The 12,602-nt window shown below is 38.7% G+C and overlaps 2 protein-coding genes across 8 annotated transcripts in view; one reads left to right on the forward strand and one right to left on the reverse strand.

Annotated features, from left to right (window-relative positions):
- Positions 1-395: 395 nt before the first annotated feature.
- esm1 (endothelial cell-specific molecule 1) lies at positions 396-6,693 on the reverse strand. The gene is made up of 3 exons (XM_072662615.1): positions 6,376-6,693; positions 2,641-2,778; positions 396-1,512 (listed from the first exon to the last, which is right to left on the reverse strand). The coding sequence occupies exons 1-3, from the start codon at positions 6,683-6,685 to the stop codon at positions 1,418-1,420; spliced, it is 543 nt and encodes a 180-aa protein (XP_072518716.1). The 5' UTR covers positions 6,686-6,693; the 3' UTR covers positions 396-1,417.
- Positions 6,598-12,602, forward strand: part of LOC140539822 (probable E3 ubiquitin-protein ligase HERC1) — an 86,055-nt gene continuing 80,050 nt past the window's right edge. For 5 of the 7 annotated variants that reach the window (XM_072662613.1, XM_072662607.1, XM_072662612.1 and 2 more), the window contains exon 1: positions 9,688-9,937. The gene's annotated coding sequence lies outside the window, so the exon portion shown is untranslated. Of the gene's footprint in view, positions 6,715-9,687; positions 9,938-10,447; positions 10,473-12,602 lie in introns of those variants that run through there. The other 2 variants (XM_072662608.1, XM_072662609.1) reach the window with 2 other exon arrangements.

The following is a 12,602-nucleotide window of genomic DNA, read 5'->3' on the forward strand; positions in this document are numbered from 1 at the left end:
TTGAAGTTAAGGGTTCAGTGTAAGGTTTTTGGTTTACAGTGAGGGTTGGATTTAGCCTTTGGGTGGACTTGTTAAACCTGGAGAGTGTTATGTCTAGGCAGAGAACAAGGCTAGGGTAGGTGGGTTAGGTATATCTTTTGGGTCAAGGTTGACGCTACAATTAGAGTGAATAATTATGTAATAATGGGTTAGGGTTTTGGGTTTAGGTTGTCCATTTATGTGTGGAAACTTGTCAGCTGGAGCTTTGCCATGTTTACTTGGATGTTTTTTTTTCTCTGAATTTGAGTCTTGAGTCTTTAAATAGCAATGGAAATGACATTTTCCTAAAGAACCATAACAGAGATGAACAAACACTGACCCAGAAAACAAAGCGAGAATTCATTTTTTTTTTGCATGTTCAGTTTAATTTAATAATAAAGTTCACAATGATAATATGCCATTTACATTCACTGTATGTGTCAAAAGTCTGACAACATTTGGTCTTTATCTGAATTTTTGCTTGAATATTCACTGTTACAATTAAGTGAGAGAAACAGGTTGGGTTCATCTTCAGCAACATCTTCATCAAAGTGCCTTACATGGTATGAAACGTAAATATTTCTTTTCCAACAATATTTACATTTATGCTTTTTGCCGGACACTGTTATCCACAGTAATTTACAGTCAAATCCTGTTACAGAGGTAGGAGAATGTAGCGTTGGGAGTCCTGCCTAAGGACTCTTATTGGTATAGCGTGGTGCTCTTGTTTGGGCAGGGGATCAAACCCCAATGAAACCCTAGCCCTGTGGAGGCAATCCTACCCCCTGCGCTACACTAATCGTGTTCTGACAGTTCTCTTTTCCATATGGTCGCTGGCACGCAGACACCTCATATTTCCAAATTGTCAACTTTACAGAAGAATGAAAAAAACTTCTTAACTTTCAATGGAGGTCAGTGCATTTTGGAGTATTCCTATTGGTCCATTTATCATATAAGTCTGAAAGACTGTGAAGACAACAGCCAGATTCAGATTATGTCAAAAAGTAATATACAGCAAAAATGGACGTACAAGGTTTTTGTGTGACAGTGACAATATATAGAAAAGCACCTATTGAAACATGGTGCTAACAAGGTGGTTAGCACACAATTACAATATGGGAACAAATATGTAGGTTTGTCATTATCCCCAGTGTAGCACGGTCATTAATACTGGCACAAAGCTCTACATTATGTCCCGAAACGTCTGACGCAGTATACATACGTGCATGAAATGCTTTGGTATATTAAACATGAATGGCATTAACAACTCTCAAAATATTGTACAAAAAACTCTGATATAACATTATTACCTTTTTAAACATATTAAAATATATCCTTTTTGTAATTAATTTACTATGCTACATGTAGACTGAGTAGGCCAAGAGTGAATAGGTTATGGTCAGCGTGGTGCAAGTTTTGGAGCAAGTGGCCGCTCTGTGCGTCCGTCTCCAGTGCTGTTGTTGCTCTCTCCGTCTCCAGATGCCAACTCATTACCTGCAGAGTAAAACCAACACTACCATTAATAAACACACTACTCCATAAAATATATATATATACACTGCTTATAATTTCTTAATATCTTAACACCCTTTGAAAGCAGCAACTATTATTTACATTGTTATGAACACATCATGCCAAATTATCCAATTCAATCTAACAGTATTCATGTTTTTTTCCCTGTTATGATATTTGCACCTATATACATTTAGTGTCCACTTTTTTGGAAACACTTACATTGCACTTCCACTCACTGTCCACTTGATCAGATCCACCTACACTTTATGTCCAAATGTTTGTGGACACCCCTTCTAATGAATGCATTCAGCTACTTTAAGTTGCACCCAATGCTAATGCACACACACAGCTTGTCTAGCCCTGTTGCGAAGTAATGGCAATAGAATAGGACTCTCTGGAGCAGATAAACATGAAGCTATTGACACCATGCTGCCTAATGCCAGGCCTGGAATAGAGGGGTATAAAGCTGTGATTGAGCTGTGGAGCAGTGGAAGAACTGTGTTCTCTGGAATGATGGATGGTGCTCCATCCAATACTATTGGGATTAGTTAGGGATGACCTGACCTGACCTCACTGTTGCCAAATGCATTAAACTCCTTACAGCAATTCTCCTCCAAAATCTAATAGAAAGTCTTCCCTAGTCAGTAGAGACAGTTACTCCAACAAAAGCAGGATACACTCTTTTTTATTGCCCTTGATTCCACTACGTTGGTCACTTTCTGACCACAGGACCTTGATTAGATATAACTGACCATCAACATCACAGCAGTGACACTGACACTGAATTATTAATGAGCAAGGCTGAGGGCGGGTCCACCACCCAAAAATATCCAGACATGAGTGGCACTGAAGTCAGAAACTGATGAAAGGATATAAGGGGAGTGATAAATTGGGCATCAGCAGATGGTCTACAGCCTTGGTACATCAGCAAGATGGAGCTATGAGGAAAGAGTTCCTAATAAACTGGACAGTGTACATATAATCATAATGGACTCCTACACACAGGTAAGAACACAAAACAGTGTAAATGTTGAGTTAAAGTGGTGGCTATAAGTGCCAGTTTTAAATTCCGACAGTACACTTGTCATGTGATAGAAGCAGGCTCACCTTCGTGTGCCCTCTTGTTGGCCAGTTTTGCGAAGAATTTAAAGCTGAGGCAGGCTCCAGTCTCTCTGTCACACAGCCCTCCACCTTTACAGTTGCAGGTTTTCCGACACTCTATGCCATACGTGCCATACGTGCAGTCTGAGAAAGAAGAGACATTCATCTGATTCACCACATCCTTTCTCCACATGACAAACACCATCTGAATGGACTGTACAGTACTGTATGAATGGGTACCACTCATGTTAGACTACAAATGCATAGATCAAGACTGTAACACTGCAGTATCTGTAGTAACACATGTAGAGTATTCATACAACAAATGTTATCTGCATAATTTACAGTACCTCAATGTTTTATTATTATTATTATTATTATTATATTAGTACTTACATATATTTAATTTTACCATCAGGACTTTTCAGGAGTCATCTGAATGAAAGTGGGCAAAATCCACACTCTAGTAAGTAAGTGTTGATATTGCAATGAAACTGTGTGTGTGTGTGAGTGTGTGTGTACAGGAGGTTCCACAGAAGATAGAAACTTTTAATGGAAGTCAATGTAAAAAGATGTTATTCCAGAACATTTTGGAGCATTTCTGTTGTTCCATTCATCAAAATACAAAGAACAAATTATAGAGGAACTATAAAAATATATATACAACAAAATATAAATACAAAATATAAAGAACATTCAGTTTACATTTGGTTTAAAAAAGTAAAAAACAGCAAAAACTGAGATTTGTATATTATATTTGATCAATATTATAGCTGTCAGGCAAAAAACCTTATTGTAATCCATTTGTGCAGTTTAAATTTGGCCGCTGTTTTCTATAGTGTCCAAATCTCATGAGGAATGGACCAAAAGAAATGCTCCAAAATGTCTTGGAATAACATCTGTATACATTCACTTCCATTAGAAGTAAGACGATTTTCCGTCTCCTGTAAAGTTGTCATTTTGAAAATAAGACGTTTTTGGGTGGCAAAATCTTCAGTACATAATAAAAAAAAAAACAGAATATCTGTAGGATCTTCTGTAGGAACTGCTTTCATTTTTCCATAGTTACGGCATAGTCTAGCGCACTTCCTGATAAAATGGTCCCAATGGTACATCTTCAGTACATTTGGTTAGGAATACGTGCATTTAGGTTCCCTTTTTTCAAGCATTTTTCATTTTAACATTAGATTTGATTTCTCTTCTGGGAAAGTGAGTCTAGCATACATTTGAAACCCATTTATGTAGCAAACTTAGACCGTAGCCTTTAACCTCACAGAAAATTAACATTGTTCAAACCGCATATCATCTCATACTACTGCACATACCCTGGTCTACTTCTGACAGACTTTAACAGACTTCCAGATTATTCTCCTGTATGATCCTCTTTCTTAGCCTAATTGGATCTTAGGAGGATAGGGGTATGTTGGTATCTCTTAGTGGTACCTACACAAGCTCTTTGTACTGTTCTTTTCCTCTGATGCTTACTGTAGGCATTTCTAGAAGTGTTGTTACTTAATAATTTGGGTATTTCTACAGTGAGACTCTCAAAGTCAAAATTGTACACCTCTCTTCTTCAGATATCTTCAGGTTAAGTTTTACTGTAACCTGCAGCTCTTTTTATTCCTTCGTAAACATCATTAACACCTCTGGACTGCTGTTTATTTCATTTAATTTGCTGTATTTATTGGTTGTCTGTGGATTTTCTCCATCATTTGTTATTCTCCGTCATTTATTTCTACTTTTTTTCACCACAGTTTATGGGTAAGCAGTAATGGGAACAGTGTCAATGCAGAGCTTCACTGCAGTAACAACATGTTTTCTGGAGTGCAGTCAATGTCCTCCCCTGACAGTGTTTGCAGTGGATTTGGGTATTCTGGGACACATTAGCGATGTCTTTTGGAGTCTAAGGTGTACTGACAGCTGTACGGCTCTGACTATATATATATATATATATATATATATATATATATATATATATATATATATATATATATATATATATATCTGACTATATACAAAGTAATATTGATAATAGCAGCTATTAGAGTCCATGTGAAACGTCTACCATTCATTATCGACTACACTGACGTTTTACATGGATTCTAACCGCTGCTATTATCAATATTACTTTTACCAGTAATCATAATTCTACTTTCATTATTCTGACCATTTCTACTATTGGCTATATTAGTACACCTGAGCATAACAGTCAGAGTCAGTCTATGTGACAACACAGTAACTTTATCAAATGTTAAACGTAGTTTAGACCAGGGGAGGATGAGTCGGGTCCCCTTTGTGAGTCTTGGTTTCTCCCAATGTTTCTTCTTCCAGCACTGAGGGAGTTTTTCCTTGTCACTGTCACCTGTGGCTTGCTCACAAGGAGTTGTGTGTTTTGTTGGGTTTTTGATTCAATACTTGGTTCAAACATCATTTTTTAAAATTATTTATTATAGTGGTTGCCCTTGTCTCACTTTATATCCTCAGTATATTTCAACCAAAACAGTCTCAAAGAGAGATGAACAGAGTCTAATGAACTTCAGTTCCTGTGTTGGTTGAAGCTGGATGGACACAGAGGCTCCACTGCCACACCATAGAGCTGCACTCTGGGACCTGACACCTGTTTGGAAGCTAGTTGTGATTCTGCTTTAGCCATAAGTTCACTGGATATGGTGGTTTATACAGGATGGAATGAGAAATGTAGAATATTTAACATACTGTCTATATAAAGTGTTATATTGAGGACGTTGGTGGAAAGAGCACTGGGTTATTAATCATAGGGTTGTGGGTTGGCCACTGTTGAGCCACTGAGCAAGGCCTCTAACCTCTGTGCTCAGGGATGCTGTAGCATGGCTGACCCTGCACTCTGACCCTGGCTTACTAATAGCTGGTGTGTTTCAGTATAATTTATATAAAAGTATAATATCATATATAAAGTGCTTTAAGGCTGTTCACACTTTTCATTTTGCTTATGTATGAAGAGTAGACTAAAGACAAATAAGCTACAGGTGGAATAAACAGTTTGTAAAGATGCTCAAGAGTACCTAAATCCTGAAAGGGTTCTTCACAATCGCATCTCTTTTGCAAATATGGTTCTCCTTAGGTGCTGCTACAAGAACCCTTTATAGCGTCTTTATTTCTATAGCATCATTTTTCAGCTGTGACTTTACCGTACTCTATTCTTACAGGGATTTTTACAGGATGTTAATAACAACTTTATATATTACTGTTTAATGATTATTATTCATGATGTTTTTACTATTATTAAAATTATTTTTATTGGTTTTTTATTTGCATTATTTATTTATTTTATTTATATATTTATTGTATAATATATTGTTTTATTATTAGTGCATTTACACAAAATATTTTACAAAATTCTTAAAATATATTAGGGTTTTAGGTATATAGGTTTTACTTATTAGTTTTATTATTTACTTACTAGGTTTATTATTTTTTAATTTTTTTATTATATTTACAACAGAATATGCTGTCTTTCTACACCTAAGAGAGTTTTTATTGTGTTTGATGATATTTAACATATTTAAAACTGTCATTGTTAGTGAATTTACAGCTTATGTTTCTCTATTTTAACAGGATTTCTATCTTTCCCCTCTTTTATCTCTGCATTTTAATATGTACGTCTCCTCCAGTGCACCATAGCAGGATTACCTCTGTTACATACAGTCTCTTTATATATTTATATAGTCTCTCTCTCTCTCGCTCTCTCTCTCTCTCTCTCACCTCTGCACACCCCGTACTCCTCTCCGTACTCGTCTTCGTCCTTGTAGAAGTGGCAGTAGAGTCCCGGTCCACACTTCACCCCGTGCATGCCGGACACGGTGCGGTAACACGCCTCCCCGCGCCGCGCCGCGCACACCCTGCAGCAGCCGCAGTCATCCAGCACCGTGAACGCGCAGCGCGCCCCCGCGGTCCCGCAAAGATCCGCGCGGCATCGCTCCGGGCAGCTCGTGGCGTACTTGGCGTTCGAGCTCCAGGCGAGAGCCCGCGGCACGAGCGCGACCAAGGCGGCGGAGAGGAGCACGTGCATCATGCTGGAGGATCAGAGGAGCGCTGAGGACGGTGAGTGACCGCGCGCAGCGGCTTTAAGCGCGCAGGGGATTTTACACGTGGTCGCGTCAGTTTCCTCAATCCGGTGCTGTCCCCTGTTTGCCACCCATACCCCCCATACCCCCCACCCCACCACACGCACACCCCCACGCGCACCATCAACACACTGCCCCACTATCACCAACTCACACACGGACCCCAGAAATCCGGTTCTCCACTGCCATCCAGGAATTGAAACCCGTGGCTGGTTCAATTTAGAGCTGAAATAGCGTCTAAACGTCAAGCCCGCAACGTTTAGGCAACCTGGGCACCTCGGACCTTTATCCCCGCCTTCTCTTGCGTAACAGCAACACAGTATTAATAACACTGCAGCTTATTTTTCTAATACAGCTTATTTTACTAAATCATTAATTCTATCATTCGCTTTGAACCCGGTTCCCTACTAAAACTCCGTATCAGCGCTGCGCATGCGCGTTTTCCGCGCATTTCCATGTCCATGAAGCACTGATGAGAAGTTCGAGTCAGTGTACGGAACCGATTCGTTCAAACCGTCCATTTAAATGAATCGAGCTCGAGGATTCGTTGATTCACGTGTCAAGTAGAAGAGGGTAGTGATAAGCTATGAATAGCGGAATTCATAAACCATCCAACAAATATCTCATTATTATGAGACGATATGCTGTAATAACGACGTATGTCATAATTATGGCAGAATATCTTGTAATTATGAGATGTAATTGTGTAATTATGAGTATTTCATTATTGAGATTTGGTGTAATTACGACTTAAACATCTTGTAATTATGAAAGAAAGCCCCGTTATCATGAGACATCATGTGGAATGAGATGATATAGGACATGGGACTTGTAATTATGACAAAGTATGATGTTATTATGACATGTGTCGTAATAGTATATGTAATTATGACATAAACATGTTGTAATTATCAGAAAATATCTTATTATTATGAGAGATCATTTTGTAAAAACAGAATATGACCTAATTATGAATAAAACATCTTAAAACTATGGGAAACTACACTGTTTTGAGAAAAAATGTCGTATCTTGTAATTATGAGAAAGTATCTCGTTATTATGAGATATTTTGTTGTCAGTTATGCAACAGCAACATGTTTACAACACAATCTCATTGTTTTTACAGATATTAAAATCTGACCTCTTAGACGTTGCTTTTTTATGTCTAAGTAAACATATTGAAATGATAGCTTTTGCTTAAATAATAGCTTTATCTGACATAATATCAAATGTAGTTGGTCATTTTGGAATAAGGCTTCACACACTGTGATTTTTTTTTTTGGTAGCCAAATGGGTTTCTGTCTTTCTGCAGCTTGAAGCACCTATTCAGTCAAGAGGCATGGAGCCTTTAAACTATCAAGGTAAAAAATAATATTTGGAGACTTAAATTAGCATTTTGAACAGTTTCTCCTTAAAACATCAACTTTTAGGGTCTCTGAACCTCTACTGCACGAGAACTTTCAAAAGAAATGCGTAACACTGCGTAACCCGAGTCACATTTATGTAAAATCCTGTAATTTTACTCTACTGCCTCAGTCCACATACTTATTTACCTTCACATGCCAGTTCTGCATCTCTCAACTTGTCCTGAAATGCATGTGTGTCCTACACAGATGTACAGAGGCGTGAATTACACTTCCCGACTTTAGGAAGAGCCCAGGAGCAAGATATGGGAACAATCAAGCTTCAAAACATTGCCCAAATATAAGAAATAATTCCCTCAATTTAACAATCTCTTAACCTAATTGAATAAATCCATTCACTCAGTTTAATAAATAATTTCCTTGATTAATTGAGATCAATTAATTTCCCCACTGCGGGACTAATAAAGGACTATCTTATCTTATCTTAAACAATCTGGGTGAGTCTCAGTTGTGTACTAATTAGTAATAATAGCTAGTTTTGAATATGAATTATGTACTGTAGATAAAAGTGTAAAAGTTAAGTATTCTCAAGTATACACAATCCGTCTCTAAATGCGGTTATGATCAATAGCCCTTACAATAATTAATTGAATAAATAAAATAAAATAAATTACATTAAATACAAATTTAATACAATTAATACATAATTCTCAAATAATTTCAACAGTCTGTACCCTTAATTTAATATAGCGCTCCCTCAGTTTAATACATACGTCTCAGTTGTGTACTAATTAGTAATAATAGCTAGTTTTGAATATGAATTATGTACTGTAGATAAAAGTGTAAAAGTTAAGTATTCTCAAGTATACACAATCCATCTGTCTCTAAATGCGGTTATGATCAATAGCCCTTACAATAATTAATTGAATAAATAAATAAAATAAAATAAATTACATTAAATACAAATTTAATACAATTAACAAATAATTCTCAAATAATTTCAACAGTCTGTACCCTTAATTTAATATAGCGCTCCCTCAGTTTAATACATAATTTCCTTGATTTAACAATCTGGGTGAGTCTCAGTTGTGTACTAATTAGTAATAATAGCTAGTTTTGAATATGTAGTATAGATGAAATATAGATAAAAGGTTCAAAGTTGAGTATATACAAGTATACACAATCCATAGTTGGCGTGTGGGTACGATCAATGACTCAATCTATCAATAAAATTTGAATTATTTTAATAAATAAATCTACTAAAATAATTAAATTAAAAATAAATGTAAAAGTAACCGTTTCAATTTCAATATAATTTCATCAGACTGAACCCTCAATTTAATAAATCGTTCCTCAGGTAAACTAAAGCGTACCCTCTTTTTATTAAATTAAGAAGACGATTCATTAAATTGAGGAAATGCAGTGATGTCTCTAAATACTATTTTTCTACGTTGTGAGGCACTGTGTTTATGTAACCACATGTTCATTTGTACATGTGAATCGGTTCAACTGTGTTTCGAAAAGAGTCGGTTCAAAAGAACCAAGTCGTTCACAGAGTCGTTCATCGCTGCTAAGGAGCCGCTCTTCATGGCAACAGTCACGGCTGTTCTCAGTAAAGCTACCGGCTAGCAGGGGCTCAACTGAGCCGTACTTCAGCTGCAAAACAGCAAAACTAAACCCTGTCATTATTGACTAAAACGTGTTGCTATTAATTACGACTACACAAACCCCAGACAGTCGGTTAGCTGCCCAAAATGAGCCGTTAGTGGTCGTTTAGCCGGCTAGCTAAGCTAACTAGCGAAGTCTGACTGGGTGTGAATGACACAGGAAAGAGAGGTAAGCCTGGCTTCGGCTTTTGTGTCCTGATTTTAGGACGTATTTTGAGGGGAATGCTTAGCTATGTAGATAGCTGGCTAGATGAGGTAGTTATGTGCATTAAAGGGCTTTTAATGAACTGTTAATTGTGAACTGTCGCTTTTCTGTTGTTGTGTTTTCTGCTCGTGCTGCCTGTAGCTGTCCCTGTTTCCTAATCGAGCTGTCATGCTGTTGCTTCAGTCACGGCAGATGTGCAGATCTGAGGTTCCCCCCTGCCCAGTCTGGACTGGGACCGAAATATGGCAGTAATGGGGTGTGTATCAGTGCTCCTCTCCAGGTCGAGGTGTTCCTGCTCGTGCTGGTAGTGGGAGAAAGGACAGGGCAGGACTGCAGCTGGTGTTTGGTGTTTGTTTCACATGGAAAATCATCATCATAGTCATCGTAGTCATATAGGAGCTATAATTCCAGACTGTCGTCCGTCTCCTTCTCTGCAGAGCCTCCTTTCACCCTGTTCTTCAATGGCCAGGACCCCACAGGACTGACCACCACAGAGCAGGTAATGCATTATTAACACTGACATGGTGGTGGTGTGTGTTGCTTAACACCTCAGCTTCACTGCTGGACTGAGAATCGTCCACCAACCAGAAATATCCAGCCAACAGCGTCCAGTAAGCCCTGATGAAGGACTCGAGGATGACCAACACGAACAAACTGTGCAGCAACAGATCAGAGAGCTTCTGTCTCTGACTTTAGATCTGGGTAGGGGTGTCTAATAGAGTGGACAGTGAGTGGACGGACACAGTGTTCCTCAGCACTGCTGTGTCTGATCCACCCGAACCAACGGCGCAACACTAACACTACTAACACATCACCACCATGTCCGTGTCCCTGCAGTGCTGAGATTGACCCACCACCCAAGTAATACCTGCTCTGTGGTGGTCAGACCTGTGCGGTCCTGACCATTGGAGAACAGGGTGCAAGGAGGCTATGCAGAGAAGGAGATGGACGACAGTCTGGAAATAACAGTAGAACTACACAGTGCTCCTATATGGGGAATAGAGCTGAAATAATGAATAGTTAGTGTAAAAATTAGGAGGTGGTTTAAGGAATATGCCGTATGCGTGATGGTAGTGGTACAGTGTTGGTTTAAAGATTGTCTGAGACAGATTTTCTTATGATATGGTTGATTTGTTGCCGGCCTTGTGTTGCATTAGGTGATGAGATACGCCGCTGCATTTGTTGCTGGACTGCACGCTTAGCAATAAGGGTCCTACAAAGGGTTGTTTAAGCGATGCCATAGAGCAACCATCTTTGTAAAAACCTTTAAATAGGAAGAACATTTAGACCTTAGACTTCTTTAAACTTTTAAAAGCCTTTTCACATTTACTCTCAATGACAAAAATGGTTCCTTGTGTGGTATTGATCAAAGACCACTGCAGTATCTTCAGTTTTAAGAGTGCAGTGTTGCTTTACTCTAATGTACTAATGAAGTTTGGATTGTTTAATGTATTATTCGTATTATGGAGCTGTAAGCTTTCTGTATTAGGGCACAATACTTCATGTGTATGTGTGTGGTTGGTGTAGTGTAATGGATAACAACACCGCATGTCTTGTGGCAGATTGGGGTTCGATTCCCTGGCCACACCACACCACGCTACGCCAGCAAGAACCTTTGGGCAATGTGCTTAACAGCTACATTGACCTGCCTGTAAAATCCAGGTTTCTCTGGATTTTTATGTGGTTCACTTCCACATAATTGATCCACCCTCCACCATGTTTTTGAAAAGTAGATGTAGATGTTCCTTGTGTAATTAAACCAGCATTAGCATGCAAATTAGCCTGTCAGTTTTGATTAGTCATAACAACATAGTTCAGTTAGCTTTTTAAGGCTTATCATTATGTAGAGTTTTTAAATATGGATGTCAGCCAACCTCTGTAATTTTAATTGTCCAGCCTAGCAACAATTGCGATGACATGGTTAAGTCAGTTCTTGGGCTGTGATTGTCAGTCATATTTCTCTTAGGGCTTTTTCACACCCGCACTTTTTAGTCTGGTTCAATTGGACTCTGGCTCTTGGTGCAATTCATTTGGGCAGGTGTGAATACCCCAATCACACTCTGGTGCGGACCAAACAACCGCACCAAGACCCTTGAGAAGTATTTGTGTCGTTCCCGTCCCAAACAGACCCTGTAGAGGTTGGTTCGTGGTGAGAACATGATCTGACCTCCAGTCGACCCAACTATCGGGCGTACTCCTCAAGTTTGAGCTATTCGGCTCTGCAGGTGTAGTTTAACCTGATGTATTGCCCAGATAATTACTACAGCTATGAACAAACGTCATCTCTGCCGTTGCTCCATGTTAAACACAGAAATATACACTAGTCCAGAACACAGGACCTTCTTCCTGCATTTACATACTGGCTCTGCCCCAGACAGAGCAGTCTGACCAGTAGACAGAAAGAATGAGACACTTAATTAGATACGGCCGTTTTTTGAGTATGGTTTAGATGGACATTCTTGACCCATAATATAGTACAGAAAAGGAGAAGCTACAAAAATGAAATGTGAAACAATGGGGAACATGGAGGAAAGTGCTGCGGTGACTGTAACCGACTCTCAATCTGTGTTCCTGTCTGAACTTGTGTTTCTGTGGACTTGTGAAACCTCATCACTTACAGCCCAAGTAC

This window comes from Salminus brasiliensis, chromosome 18 (assembly GCF_030463535.1).
Source record: "Salminus brasiliensis chromosome 18, fSalBra1.hap2, whole genome shotgun sequence".
In the NCBI taxonomy this organism is placed as follows: Eukaryota; Metazoa; Chordata; class Actinopteri; order Characiformes; family Bryconidae; genus Salminus; species Salminus brasiliensis.

What these genes read in the sequence shown, in the direction of transcription:
- esm1 (XM_072662615.1), bottom strand. Translation starts at nt 6,685, where the DNA reads ATGATGCACGTGCTCCTCTCCGCCGCCTTGGTCGCGCTCGTGCCGCGG. An exon ending in GGAGTACGGGGTGTGCAGAG is followed by an intron (nt 2,779 to 6,375) that starts GTGAGAGAGAGA and finishes CTTCTTTCTCAG; the next exon opens with ACTGCACGTATGGCACGTAT. An exon ending in CAACAAGAGGGCACACGAAG is followed by an intron (nt 1,513 to 2,640) that starts GTGAGCCTGCTT and finishes TTTACTCTGCAG; the next exon opens with GTAATGAGTTGGCATCTGGA.